General features: G+C 50.8%; 1 protein-coding gene across 6 annotated transcripts in view; it reads right to left on the bottom strand.

The window, feature by feature from the left end:
• Prr5l (proline rich 5 like) overlaps positions 1-15,441 on the bottom strand; it is an 83,866-nt gene that overhangs the window by 8,132 nt on the left and 60,293 nt on the right. For all 6 annotated transcript variants that reach the window (XM_023710775.1, XM_023710776.1, XM_004627040.2 and 3 more), the window contains 2 exons: positions 11,081-11,221; positions 5,603-5,729 (listed from right to left, as the gene is read on the bottom strand). In XM_023710775.1, coding sequence (XP_023566543.1) covers positions 5,603-5,729; positions 11,081-11,221 — 268 coding nt within the window. The remainder of the gene's footprint in view (positions 1-5,602; positions 5,730-11,080; positions 11,222-15,441) is intronic.

Raw genomic sequence — 15,441 nt, forward strand, 5'->3', positions numbered from 1 at the left:
AGTATTGTAACTCCCCTACTAACTTGCTTTGAAACTTTTGTTATATATTTTTTCTCTTTAAAAAAATACATACATACATATATATATATATATATATATATATATATATATATATATGGCCAGCCAAATAGCTCAGTGGATTAAAGCGCCTCCAAGCAGGCACAGGGGCTGGGGTTCGATCCCCAGGCCTGCCATGCTGGCCCCTCCCCCGGGGCATGCTGAGACAGCAATTGAGACTGGGAGTGGTGGTGTGCACCTGTAATCCCAGCACTTGGGAGCCTGTAAACAGGAGAATCACTATGAGTCTGATCTAGTAGTAATTCCCTGAATACCCGATAGACCCTTCCCAAAAAAATACAAAAAATAAAACATATATATATATATATATATGGCAGGAAAAGGGGCTCGCAACCCCCTCCCTCCTCTTGTTGCTTTTTCTGTCTTCTGCACCTTGACCTGTTGCCCCCCGCTATGCCTCCAGCTGATTATGGACTGAAATCTCTGAAAAGCATGAAAATCTGAGTGGGTGCTTCAGTGCACGGTCTCTTCCTGAGGATTTTGCAGAGGACAGTATAACCCAGCCTGACCCCTCACCTTCACCCCCGTACATGAGCAAATGGCAATGCATTGCCTGCCCTCAGCTGGCTTATGCTCTAGGAGAGGAATGGTCAGGCCACATCTCCACAGGAACCAGGACGTGGCCTTGGGCTCCAGGGAGGGACAGTAGGAAACACACACAGCCTCCCACGAGGGCGGTTCCCGCGGCGCCACGCTGCTCTGGCTGGGGCCCTAACAGCACTTGGTGCCTCTGTCCAGCCCTGGCCTGGAGCTGTGTCTGCACAGCTTCCTCCTGCTGGTCCTCCATACTCATCCCTCTGCAGCTCAGAGATGTGTGGACCTTTCTCTGGGCCACACAGCTGCGCCCTGGCCCCTGTGACCTCCAAGGCCCTGCTCTTCCCACACCAGTGACTCCTGCAGCGGCCTCAGCTCTTCCTTCTGCTTTTCTGGGGGAATGTTTTGGTCTCCAAGACTGGGTGTGGGCCGAGCCAGCCGAGCCCACAGTGGCGGACGGCTGTGTCAAGTCCGCTGGCAGACAGTACTTCCTCGTCAGCTCTGCCAGACCTCAAGCCAACCCTGGGACAAGTGCGTCAGCTGCACCCCAGGGAGTGAGCCCCTGCTGGGCCCCATGGGGGCCTGGCTCCCCAGCCTGCTTCCTGCTCCTCCACCTCTGTGCTCCTCCTCCTCTGTTTGTGCTCTGCACCAGGGAGGCAGGAGCTTGGCCCTCACTGGAGGCGGAGGCGACTGAGTGTGATGAGGACCTCACATCCTGCCACCCTGGCCGGTGCCAGGCCTCCTCCTGGGCCTCCCGCTTGTTTTCCCCAGGTGTGGGGGAAGGGCCTTCATTCCTGCCTCCTCCCCAGGCATCTCTGAGCTCTGGCTTCCATCCCCCTGCCAGGAGCCAACAATGGCAGCTCCTTTCAAATCCTGGAAAGGAAGAAAAGGAAGCAAAACCGGATCCCTCCTACCTCAGGCCCTTTGTTGGGGTGCCTGCTCCCAGGCCTTTGATCTCTACGAGCCATTGTGACCCCTGCAACACCAGGCCCATTGAGGGCTCCCCTCTGGCCTCATCTGAAAGCCCCAGTCTACCTCCTGGTCACACTGTCCTGCTGTCTCACCGTAGAGCACAGGGGAGAAGGGCCCCCTAGACACAACACAAGGAGGGGTGGGGGGGCACCAAGGCTGTTGTATGATAGAAATTCAGCAGGCTTTTTGCTCCAGAGAGGGAAACGGTGGGCTGGGACACCTAGGAGCGGGCTCTCACACTTGGGAAACTTGAAAGGTAGTATTGTTATGGACAGCAAAGCTAGGTAGAAAATATTCTAGGCTGTCAGACATGGCCTCAAGGGCATTGAAACCTTACAGCAAAAAGATGTCCAGGGAGATTTCTGTTTTAGTCTCCAAAACTGCCTTCCTTCTAATGCTTAACAGACAACGTTTTAACTTTTCTTTTGTATTTTATGCATAAAAGGAAACAAAGCTTTGATAAAATAAGTAGTAATGAAATGTCAAAAAAAAAAGTGAAATCCCCCTGCAGCATTGGTCTGAGAAACATCAGTTGGAGGCCAGGCCTCCCCGAGAGGAAGTGGCTAAACCTGACCAGCAGACATGGCCCGCCAGTGGGCCACCGAGAGCCCAGATCCCTCACCTACCCGAGAAGTTCTTTGATCTTTCAGCCCAATGAGCATGCGACCTGCTTCCCTATTGGATCAATGTTATCTAAGCGGCTGTACTAATGATCTTATTGGTTGGTCCCAGCTGTAATCCACATTGTACCCATGTGAGTTTTGCTTTGTACACTTTCCTTATGGGGAGGTCCCTCAGCTACCCATTAGAGACCCCTTCTCTTCCTCCCACAGGAGGTTTCTATCTCTCAATAAATATTGCCCACTTTTAACCTCTGCTGTCCCTAGACTTCATTCTTTGATTTTTAGAGAACACAACCTGGTGAATCAGACATTGAACAGGTTGAGAATATAAAGTCTCTCTTACATCATGTTGGACGTCTGGTATCTTCCCTGTAACAGCAGGAATCGGACCTGGCCTCTGACAGATCTGCCTTTTGCTTTTATAAAAATCTCACTGTTCTCTTTTTCTGGCCCCCACATCCCCACTGCTCTAGAAGAGTGGCTTTGGAGGAGAGGCCGTACTCATCCACACACCATTCTCCGCCCTGGACCTGGGGCCATGCCTCTGTTCTCTTTGAAGCAAGCCTCAGCTGTCCAGGGAGAGAGGCCTGCAGAGAGAGACCCTCCCAAACGCACATCCCTCTGCCCCCATGCTGGACCCCCGGGGCTAAGGCATCAGCAGACTGCAGCAGGGAGAAATGTGTTGGTGGGTGAGCTTGCGCAGCTCATGAGGGTGCCTCCTCCCTGCTCTAGGAGCAGCTCCAAGCAGAGGACCCCCAGCTCCCTTGACCTAGCCAGACACTGCCTCAGTCCCAGGGATGCTGCGAGGAATCTCTTATGCCCAACATGGCTCCTTAGTTTTTATGGCAGCCAGGTGCTAGCAGCCCCCAGCCCAAAGGGGTATAAATGCTAGCTTCCCACCCCACTGTGAGGAGCAGACTGAGGCAGAGAGGCCTCTTTCCCTGCTCTGGGAAGGGGTGTGCACAGCCAGGAAGGCCACTTGGGCTCTTCTGGTTTCTAGAGGTGTGGATAAACTATCTGGCTGAGGATTCCTCTGGGACTAAGGGATTCGGGGGGGGGGGGGGTCAGTGATGTAGGGTGGGGCAGCTGATGGAGCCTAAACAGCTTATAACTGGGGAAGCCTGACCCCCAAGAGCCAGGGGACCTTCACCCCCACACCAGCCTCACCTTTGCCGTGAAGTGCCCAGGCTGCCCAGCACAGTGCCCAGGATTCTACCTGTGCCCAGGGCTTCCCTTGGCACTACCACTGTGCACCTCTAAAGCTCTGATGGTTCCTCAAGCTCTCCACCACGTGGTTCACTCACCATCTGCTAAGTCCCCCCTGCCTCCCCCAAGTCCCTTCCCATTGCCTGGCCACTGTCCCCTCCTGGTTTCCTCAGCAAACTTCTCTTCATGCTCAGGAGCCCACAACAGACATTACTTCCTCCAGTGGGCCTGTTCTGCTTTCACTGTCCAGGTGAAGTCCTGCTGTGTTCTCCCTGGCCCTGAACTCGCACTCAGAATTTTGGCTCACTGATGAGTCTCTGCCTTATCCACAGTTCCTCACTGACCATGTGCCCTGGAGCACAGGGAAAGCTCCAGTTCACTCACTGGTAGAGGTGCAGTGCCTCCCCATGCCCTGGGGAAGGGGCTCAACATGCATTTGCCAAAAGAGTGAAAAACTGAATACTGAGTAAGAGAAGGTAGTGTCCTTCCCTGTCTGTCCCTCCTGAGACAACCCTCCGAAGGCCTTGGTATAAGCATAAAGACTCTGGCCTTTGCCTCACAATTCCACAAAAATATATAATTACTCTTATTTTACTTGGAAAGCCAGAGGTATCCCCTCTTAGAGTGGGCCTCAGTGAACAAACCCCAAATCTACTCTAGATCTTGTGTGAAAAACTACCTACCTGAGAGCTCCGTGCTCCCTTGCTGTCTCCCAAACCTGTGTGAACTGAACACACATGTTCTCCTGTTTATCTTTTTCTTGTCAATCTCCTACAGGGCCTCTTCCAACCAAGAATTTATGAGAGTTGAAGTAAATTTTTTTACCTCTCCTACACTGTCATTTGGCCATAATGACAGAGGTCCTGCCAAGGCCCAGCTAACCTGACATCTCCTTGGGTCCCCAGGGTCCCCTAACTCAGTCATCTGGGGCAGCAGCAGGAAAGAGGGCTCCAGGCGACTGCAGCAACATGGCACCCAGCTGAGCCCCTCAGAGCAGAGAGGCCAGGATGCTGTTTCCATTCCTTTGGTATTGTTTCAAGCCTGGCTCCTTCTGGCTCCCGGGTGGAGTGGGTGAATGAGGCGAGTGACGGTAGGCAGAGAGCTTGGCAGGCAGCGGACTGGGCCGGCACCTCCACTCCATGGCAGCTGTGGGGAAGCTGGCGTCTCCCGAGAAACATGACCATGACCACAGCCAGGAACACTGCCAGGAGAGGCTCTGCCTTTGTCTGCAGTTGGGAGGCCCAAGAAGGGCAGGAGCCCCTCCTTGCTGGCTTTGAAGCTCAGTCACAAGTCCATTCTAGCAAGGGGAGGGGTGCTATGCACCAAGTTCAGGGAATCTGTTTCTTGCTCTGCGGGTCTCTGTCAGTGCTGGCTGCCCTGGTGTTGGGGTACAGCTCCCTGCGATCCCCCTGATGCAAGTGGCCTCTCTGCCTTGCTATAGGCAGAGCCCTGGACAAGAAGTCCCTGCATTTTTAAAGACTTACATTTGGACAGTCACTGAAGAATACCTTTATGAAAAGCTTTATCACACAGTGTTTCTACCAAGGCTGTGTTTGCACTGAAAACAATCTGGTATTATACTATGTGGCTATTTCTAGTCGGACCATCTATACTGCGATCTCACAGAGAAGGAACAACTCTGATTTATCTCTAGATTTTCCGGGGGACCTAGGACAGAGCTGGATGCTGACATAGCTTCACAGCATCAGAAATGCCCCAACAGGATTTGTCCCCAGATCCAGGAACTCCCCTTGCAATGGAGGCTCTGGAAGTCCCTATGGAAGTAGACGGGGTTGGGGACAGCATTTCAAGAACACCTGACTACACAGGAGACAAATTGGCCTCACATCTGGAGCTGCTTTCAAGGGCAAATCTACTATGGGACGGAGAAATACAGCACAATTTCTGATATCAGACAGAAAAATTAATGTCTCGGGCACAGGAAAAAGATCAAAGCCACTGATCAAAGATATGGATCAGACAGGCGTCACCACAAAGCTGGGTGTTAGTCCTCGGGAGGAACCACCAAGGGGGAGTGAGGAGGCTGCTATGACACAGCAGGGAAGGGAGAGGGGAGAGTTGCACACACATGTGAGCAGGGACCCACATCAGAAACCAAGCCCTCAGCGTGCAGTGGGTGCTTGGTGTGTCCCCAAGGCTCCTGATGGCTCGAGGGCAGTGCCCCTTACCCAGTGTGTATGTGGTGCCTGAGAAGCCACGGTCACTGCCGATGCCCAGGAAAGGAGAAACCACCTGCTTCACCAGCTCCTCCAGCTGCAGGAAGCCCTCGCTCGGGCCTGTGGGCTCGTGAACGCTCTGGAAGTGAACATCAGACAGAGGTCAGTGAAGACGCCTGCTCCAGCGAGCATCTGATGCCCTCCCCTGGACAGGGCAGGAGCCCCCCTGGGCCTAGAACAAAGCACACTGAGTGCCAAAGCCCTTGTCACTTGTCACAGTGGTTAGAACAGTGCATGGGGACAACATGGTGGCCTCTCCCACTGGGCTCTACCAAGGCAGCCTGCAGGGGACAGTCCTGGCTCCAGCTCTGTGACCCACGGCTGATCCACCCTGCAAGGGAACTGTAGTAAGCACTTCCCATGAATTCATACACAGATGCCCCCACCAACCAGGCAGAGGGGTGCTTTCACTCTCCCCTTCTATGGATCAGAAATAAAGACACAGAGCTAGCCAGTAAATGACAAAAGCCCTAAGCACCTGGCACCCAGCCCATCTTCCTGCCACTTCTTAACAGACCAGAGACAGGGAAAGAATATGGAAGAGTTCAGTTGATGAGAGGGAGCGGGTTCTAGAATTAGGCCCACTGGTAGCAGAACAAGGAGCCGGTTGAGAAGGCCAGCTTGACAGGAGGCCTCGGGACGCAGCCTCCAATAAATGCCACCCACAGTGCACACACTCAGTGTGACCATCTATACTGAACCAGAAAGAAGCCAGTGCTTAGTGCATGTAGGGACGCAGCAGGCTCCTTGGCAATTCACCTTCCATACTGGAAAGGCACTGAAGGCTTTCTCTCCTTCACAAGGCTGCAAGGAAGCAGAGTCAGCCGGCCAAGGACAGGGGCCTGAGCAAGCAGGATGGGGCTGTGCTCAGCTAGCTCATCATGTCAAATTCACGAAGCAGATTTTGCAAGGTTTTCTCTGAAGTGGAAATGCTCTGCTACACTGAAGTGTTTAAGGGCTGGAGCAGGAAGGAGATGAGATGGTCAAGGAGTGAACCGGAAGTGGTGACTCCTGCGGTCAGGAGCCAGGCGAGGTAAAGCTTCCAGAGGCACAGGCCTTCACTGCCCTTCCCACTGCATCTCCACAGATGAGTGCAGTGGGTGGCAGGAGGCTCCGATGTGGAAGGAAATGGAGTTAGCGGAGAAAAAATGGGGGAAATAAGGGGAAAGTTACACACACACACACACACACACACACACACACACACACATACATATGTACTGGAAGAGGCCTCCAGGCAGCAGGAGACAGGGAGCCTATTCGTGCTTCCCAGGAACCACACCAGGCCTCAGAAGCAGGGCAGTGTCAGCCACAAATGACCTGGACTAGTTCTCCAAGCCCAGGAGACTGTTTTTGTTTGTATTTTTATTTTATTTTTTGGGCAGAACTGGAGACTGAACTCAGTCCCTTGCACTTGCCAGGCAAGTACTTATTCTACTGAGCTATCTCCCCAGCCCCTTTTGTTTGTATTTATTTTGAAATGTATTTGGTTGTTACAGGGTCTCACGACACAGCTCAGATTTACAGTGATCCTCCTGTTTTCAGCCTCCCCAGCGCTGGGATTTTAGGCATGTGCCACTATGCCCGGATTCTGTGGGCTCACCTCGCTCTGGCGATGGGGCTGGCACAGCATGTGGTGCCTGGGATCGAACATGGTCCCTGCACTTGCCTAAACAGGCACTTAGTCTGCTGAGCTATCTCACCAGCCCCCAGGAGACTGTTTTATTCTTTCCAGGTTCTCTTCTAAGATTCTGCACACCCCAGGCAACAAATGCACGGACAGACCCAAAAAAAAAAAAAAAAAAAAAAAAAAAAAAAAAAAAAAAAAAAAGAGAAGCCCCCAAAGGTAAAAGGAAAATGTGTGATGAACACGACTTGCATGGCCGCTTCTCCTAGGAACCGGGCTGCTGCCCTGCACATGGCCCTTGCCCGGATACTACACCAGCTCGGGAAGTATTGTGGTACAGCACAAATGATGACGCAAGACCCCTGCAATGTTCAAGTAGCAGAAAGAATGCGGATTTCGTGATAGGCAACCAGGCAGTCAGACCTATCCTACCTGGCTGGCCGGGGCCCTCGGGGCTCTTAATCCTTGAACAGTTTGAGGACACTGCCCAAACTGTACTCTGCCTATGGGAAGAGACACCACTCAGATAGTTTGGGAGGAAGGAGTTGGTTCAGAAACACTTTGGAGGGCTGGGGAGATAGATCAGTAGAATAAGTGCTTGCCTGGCAAGTGCAAGGTCCTGAATTCAATCCCCAGTACTAGAAAAAAAAAAAAAAAGTAACACTTTGGAAGAGCAATGGAAAAGGGATAGCTAAAGGCTGAGGAAGGGCCTCTCCTCCTTACTAGCTCCTTACGCTAGGTCATTTTGGGGAAAGGACTTTCAGATCTCCTAAAGCAGTGGCAAAGAAGGATTGGAGAGGGGATGAACAGCCCTTAGTACAGGGGCTAAATTTCCTGCAATAGGAATAGCCCCAGGCCGTGCCACCTGTGAAAGCATCCTGATCCAGGGGCTGGCCCTGGGCTCAAGAACATGGACCTAAGCTGGGGAAAGACCCGCATCCATCTGTCACTGTCACATGCCCAGAGCTCCACAGCTCCCAAGTGGGGGAGAGCACAGTGCAGAGGACTATGGCCAGGTAGCCCAGAGAGAACTGGAGCCAGCACCCCATTGGGGCACATCTGTAACCCCAGCTCCGAGAAGCCGAGGCAAGGGGATCACTTAGGAACTAGCCTGAGTAACTTAGGTACTTAAGAAGACACTGTCTGAAAATGCAAAAAAGGACAGGGAGTGGGGCTCAGTGAGAAAGCCCTGGCTTCAATTCCCAGTACCAGGAAAAGCAGGAGGAGGCGGGGAGTATTCACAAGGATGGCTGACCAGTTGAACCCCAGGCACATGCACTATGATGCTAAGTTAGTGAGTAAATCTCTCTGAACCTCCACCTCTGCTTGAAATGTGAAACACAGTGGTACAGGCACTGGAGGGACAGCTTCCTTCCCCCACTTTCCAGAAATCTCTTGTGACCATGGAGCCTCTCTGGCTGCCCTTTTGTGTGCTGAGAGAGGAAGCCTGGCAGGGCCATCAATCGTGGTGGGACTGGAAGCCAAGGACTGGGGTCAGTCCTACCCGGCCTCTCACTAGCTGGTGTCATCAGTCACTGAGCAGTGTTTAGTGAGGACCTACTGTGTGCTAGTGATGGGGCTGGGTGCAAGGATAAAGTGTGAGAAGGAAGCATGAGGGTCTGCCTCGGAGGAAGGAAGCCCAGTGTTCCAAGCAGAGGGCACAGCGCGCATCAAGGTCTGCTGCAACAGGGCAAGCAAGGCTGGCTCCAGGGAAGTCAGTTCCAGATGAAGCTGGAGATGCAGCAGGGCCCAAGGCCAGGGTACAGTCATGCACTGTGTCCCGAACTAAGGTCAGCCAAGTACTGCTGGAGAGTTTGCAGCTGACCCTCAGAGAGCAGATGGGGTGGAAGCCAGGGCAGAGGGAGGAGGCGAGCAGTAGAATCTGTCTTTTAGGGCTCTCTGCAGACAGTGACAACTTCCTTATGGGGTTATCAGGCTGTCCAGTGTGGGGCCCAGAACCTAGGAATGTGCTGGGCATTTTCTCTGGAGGAATAGATCCCCCCACCCCAGCACCCACAGCTGAGAAGCTCACCTGCAGGAAAGCATCAGCTCTCCTTCCAAGACCGTAAAGGAATGTCTTCTGGTCCCCAGAATACCATCAATGGAAATGAGAGGGTGCAGGCCCAGCTTCTCTAATCTTATGATCCTCGGGGGTTATTTTCTCTGCTCCTTACTTGGGAGTCAAGCTCTGATTTCAACTTCTCTGATGCAACCTGCACACATACTTTCCTATTTCCCGTCTTTTTTACCTTCCCTAAATAAAGATGTTCAAACTACCATTTCTATTCCGGCCAATTACACCCACCCTTTTCCTGTAAGGCAGCTCTTCCTCCTCTGGAATTACAGGAAAGAAGACAAATGCCCTGAATGATGACCTGGCTGAGAGAATCAAAAAAGGACACCAGTCGGGGGCCTTGTGCCTGACACTCCATTCCTGCCCTGAAGGTGGCTGGGGTCACCGTTAGCTGGATCAGGAATGGAGCCTGAGAAAGTAGCCCTGTTCTCGGAGATCCGTAGGAATGGGCCAAAGAGGCTATGTTTGTGCTACCTGTTTCTACTCAAGGTCATGGCTGATTGGGCAAAGGGAAATCACTTAGCCTAAGGTGGACCAATCAGAGTCTTTCCTTTGAGGAGGATGTAGGGTATACACAGTTCTGAATCTCATTTCTCAATAAACAAGAGATTTCAGGCAGGTGTGTCAATGTCCTAGATTTTACTTTCTTCACCTGTAACATGGCAATAAAATAATGCCAACCTCATAAATTGGTTTTCTGATTACTTAAGAAAACAGCATGTTTTAAGTCTTTAGTGTGTACCTGGTAAATAATGTTAACACTAGGTAGCTAGAAAGTGTTAGCTCATCTTCCTATAACTGATTTAGAACTGGAAGTAAAAAGGGCCAGCAAAGGGCCGGGGATATAACTTAGCGGCATAAGCACTTGCCTGGCAAGCCCAAGGTCCTGAGTTCAACCCCCGCTACTACAAAAAATAACAAACAAACCAAACAAACAAAAAGGGCCAGCAAGATAGTGCAGCGAACTAAGCACCTGCTTGGGCAAGGACCAGGGTTTAATCCTGAGTCCCACATGCCTCACGGCCCCATCCCTGGGGTGCACGGAGCTAGGGACAGAGTCTGGGCATGGTGGGGCAAGCCTGTAATCCCAGCACTGGTGAGGTTAAAAACAGGCGGATCACCACAAGTCCAATCTGCATAGTGAGACCCTATACCAAATACACAAATAGAACTGGAAGTAAGAGACACTCACAGCTAGCAGGGTGGTCTTTCTGGAAACACACAAGCTGTAGCTTGCCTTGCTTGACCAGCTGCAATCCAACACACCAGACACAATGATCCAGAGAAAAAAAGGCCAAAACCAAGAGAGACTGTACCACAGAAGAGGCTGCATCAGAGAGAAGCAAGGTGCAACAGATATAAGTAGAGACCAGGAAGTATGGACTCATCAGTGGCTTTGGAACTTTGCATAGTCTTGTTCCATCCTGAAGCCCATCTGGAAGCCTCCTAATGAGCTCTGGGACCTTTGGTGCTGCTTGCAACCCATGACTCTCTCGCACAAGTGGAGAACGGAGAAGGGCTGCCACTTCCTGGATGAAGAACATGCTTCCATCTCTCCCCACTGCAATTCCAGCATGAGGGACTCAAAAGGCACTCAGTGAATGCACGGAAAATAACCAAATGAACTAACCAACATGAAATAACACGCTAACAACTGCTGCACCAAGACCACGTGCGCTGGCATTTGGGCTCCTCCTTCCCCATCCTTCCCCTGGGCCCTGGGCCTCACCTGCAGGACAAGCAGCATCTGGACAATGGACGGAGGCAGCTTGGACTGTGACAGCAGCAGCAAGTCACCCGGCTTCACCTTCAGCAGGACCAAGTCACGAAAGCCGAGCAGGGAGATCTGGCGGATGGTCAGCTCCTGTCCCTGGGGAGCAGAGGAGGTGAGAGGTGAGAGCTCGCTGGCTCTGCCACCAGCCAGGTGGCATTCAGGACAATGCACATTTGCAGAGCACCCAGGACAAGCCAGGTGCAGGCATCCGCAAGGCTCCGTGGGGCTGTCAGAATGATGGCCCAGCTCTGATCTTCCAGATTTAAAGCTTTAAGAGAAGATGTGACTCATGTTTATAACTAACCCGAGGAGAATGAAGGATGCATATGATATGCTATCAAGTACGGATGAGTGGTTAAGAAGGAGGAAGAGGGGAAAGGGTGAGGGAGAAACAAAAGGAAAGATCAAGGCTGCTTCCTCAACTTCAGGAGCTATTTACAGACCCATCATATGCCAGTGAGAGGAAATGTAAGACCTCGATTATTTACATAAGATTAGATCCTCAGATAAATACAAGTAACAGGAAGAAAATAATTGGGAATGTAGAAGGAAAGGGACTTCTCAGCTGTGGGGATGGGAGACAGAGGATGAAACTAACAGTCATGAGGGGGGCCAGCGAGATGGCTCAGCGGACTAAAGCACCTGGTTAGGCAAGCTTGGGCAAGCTTAGGCAAGCACAGGGACTGCGGTTCCATCCCCAGCACATGTCGTACCAGCCCCGCCCCCAGCACAGGCCAGAGTCCAGGTATAGTGGCACATACATGTAATCCCAGTGCTGGGGAGGCTGAAAGGAGGAGGATCACCATGAGTCTGTGCTGTGCAGTGAGACCCTACAACAACCAAATACATAAAAAAAAAAAAAAAATAGAAGGCCATAGTCACAAGAGCCAGCATTCATTAAGCTCTATGTGCTACGTACGATTCTGAATGTTTAGATATAAATATTTAATCCTCATGACTACTGCCATAACCTCAATATTTGGGTCAAATTTCAACGTTGAAATCCTAAACGCCTGTAGGTAATAGTATTTGGAGCCGAAGCCTCTGTGAGGTGATTAGGTCGTAAGGAGGAGGCCCTCAGGAATGGTATCAGTGCCTTTATAACAGCAACCCCACAGAAACCATCACCCTTTTCCCCATGTGAAGACACAGCGAGAAGCAAAAAGTAGGCCCTCACCAGACACCTGACCTCCCTGCACCTTAATCTTGCATTTAACAGCTGCCAGAACCAAAAGGAAAACATTCATGTAGTTCATAAGCCACTTTCCTGGTGGCATTCTGTTACAGCAGCCTGAATGAAACAACACAGCCATCCTCCGGGGGAGGCACTATTATAAAATCCATTCTACAAGGGCTGGGGAGATAGCGCAGTGGACTAAGCACCTGCTTAGGCAAGTACAGGGACTGGGGTTTGATCCCCAGCATGGGCACTGGCCCTGCCCCCAGGCACACCAGCCACAAAGTCCAGGCCTGGTGGCACACATGTGTAATCCCAGTGCTGGGGAGGCTGAGGCAGGTGGATCACTATGAGTCGGAGCTGCACAGTGAGACCTTGTACCTAATACATAAAAATAAATACATAAAATCCATTCTACAAATGAAAACTTATAAAGATCAGAGAGGGACAATTATTTACTCAAAATGGAACTAGGTACAAACTCAAACCGTACAATTTTAGAGCTCCTGAAAGGTTCCAAGATAGAAAGAAGAAGATAATTTTCTAAACTTTCCTTCACATGTCTGTGCGTGTGCACAAAGAGAGCAAACACGCATGCACGTATGAACATACAGAGAACACACCAAAAACTGGTCACAACTGATAGAGCCAAATTTGTCCTTACGGGGTGTCCTCACCCCAAACAGAAGATAGCTTCCTGCCCCTTAAGCCTGCAGAGGTTGAGGCAATTTTACACTGGTCATAACCCCTTAGGGTTTTATAGGGACACTTACTGTATTTGCAGCGTCCCCCCAACAAAAAAAAACCAACATTGTACAGACTGAATAGACTCAGTTTAACCACCCCTCACCCTCTACTGTCCTTCTGATCACCCTCAGTGACACTTTTCCCCCTTCCCAAGTTCTTCCAGTTTCTGTTTCCCAAAGCATATCCTAGTGTACTCAGCTATTTAGGTGAGCAGCGCCATCCTGTGCAAACATCAGAGTGCATTTGGGTAGAGGAAGGTGGCTAGGATGTCACCAGTGATGCCATCCCAGGAGACTCTGCAGGACATGCAGCCCATCGCTGACTAAAGCCTGAGAGGCTGTGAGGCACACTGCTGGTTCTCTTCCTCTGGAGAACTCTGATAACAGCCTGGGCCCGCAGCACCCCCACCATCACCATCACCTTGGGAATCACTAGAAATATGGACTCCTCAGGCTCCACCCCAAATACTCTACAGCACAAGCTCTGAGACAGGGTTCCAGGAATCTAGGTTTTGCCAAGCCCAACCTACTGCCTGGCTCTGAGCGAGTCACCTGCCAAAGGTCTCAGGATGAAACATTCTGGACTCTGCACAGAAAATCTCTGGTCCTAAAAACATTGCCCTTGGATCTATGAAGGACAAGAACTCATTGTCCAGACACTTCTGGGGAGAGGGGATGTTATCACAAAACAATGCTGCACAGGCCTGCTGCATGGAGGCCGACTGGCATCGCCCAGGCTGCTCTGCTATACCCCAAGAGGGCAGAGAGCCTGGTGTGCGGTACATGGGCCAAAAATGCTGCTTCCACCGAGCTGCGTTTGCACCTTCCTGGGCACTGCTGACTGACTGTACCTTGTCATTTCTTGCCTTTTGCAGAAGATGTTTGCACATATCTGGTATCATCCACCATAACTTAAAGTCATGATACCCATAACCAGACTTTCAGATATAGTTTCATATCTATTTTGTATCTTAGTTCTTCACATACCATTGAAATAATTACAAATTGTGTTGGGTACTTTTGATAAGTTATCTTAATTAGGAGGCATGTTCACTGGGGGGAAGGGTAACATGATGTAGCCCAGGCTGGTCTCAGACTCTGGAACTCGGGATACTTCTGCCTTCCGAGTGCTGCCATTACTGTCATACCTGCAGGCCTGACTCTCTACTTGGCTCTCTCTCTCTCTTTCAGTGTCTTAAAAATCAGGCAGGTGGGACTACGTCTCATATACTGACGGATGGGGATGTGAAGGAACCAGTACTCAACCCTGCCATTCTGTTGAGTCCCAGGCCCCTTTGGTCCTGTTGGATGCCGGGTGCTGGCAGGATCGGTCCAATTATTATTCACAGCCCCTTCATGAATGATGGAACTACTTCATCTAAACCACAGGACACAGAGAAAGGAGACCGGGACATGCAGACTTCTAGAAGAGCAACCTGGTGCAAAGAGGCGAGAGCAAAGAAAAATAAGGAATTCTAGGAACCGGAGGTCGACAAGTGCCAGTCAATTCCCAGGACCGCTCTTCCTAGAATCCCCTACAGGCATCCAGAAGCCTCTTGGAACTTGCAAGCCAGCACCCCAGATAATGACAGTCTTCATTTCTTTGCCTTTTTCTTTTTTACTGTATTTCATTTTTAAAATCATAAAGTAATAGATACTTATAGGCAAAGACTTAACCAGCTAAGAAATACAATTAAAATAAACAGTAAAATGCTCTTCTAGTCTCATTCTCACTCCATATCGGCAACTGTTCTTAAAGGGCTATTCTTCATCCTCTGGATTTTTCTAGAAACTGTCTACATCTATAAAATTGTATGCATGACCTTTAAATACACATAGAGATTATATCTTTCCTATTGTCACATAATCTGCTTTTGTTTAACTTGGCATATTTTCAGTATCTTTCCATCAGCGCAGGTTGCTTTTTCCCTTTACCCTTTTTTAAAGACTGTATCATACTTCACTAAATCAACACACTCAACAATAGTCATCTCCTCAACAAGATTTCTCTGGGGGTGGCCACAATGAAGATGTCATGAACACATGCATCTGTGTTTCTCTGAGCACCTTCCTCACATCCATTTGACCATTTCTTCAAAGTGAAACTGTATGATCAACATAGGCTTTAAACTGACTCATACACACTGCTGCACTACCATTGGAAAAGACTGCACTGAGAGTCCTAGCCCAGGTCCAGTGAGTGTGCGGAGAGCTTCCTGCTACCCTGCGCCGGCGGGACCAGTCCCAGCCCAGGCGCAGAGTGAGCCGGACCCTCTCCCAGCCCCTTGGGCCGCCCCCCACCACTCCGCAGTGCTTCCCCCACCCCGCCCGCTGAGTAGGATTTTCTACTGAGTTCTGGGAGCCCCCAGACCCAGTCCTAGCCCAGGTCCGGT

This window comes from Octodon degus, unplaced genomic scaffold (assembly GCF_000260255.1).
Source record: "Octodon degus isolate 3935 unplaced genomic scaffold, OctDeg1.0 scaffold00018, whole genome shotgun sequence".
Classification (NCBI taxonomy): Eukaryota; Metazoa; Chordata; class Mammalia; order Rodentia; family Octodontidae; genus Octodon; species Octodon degus.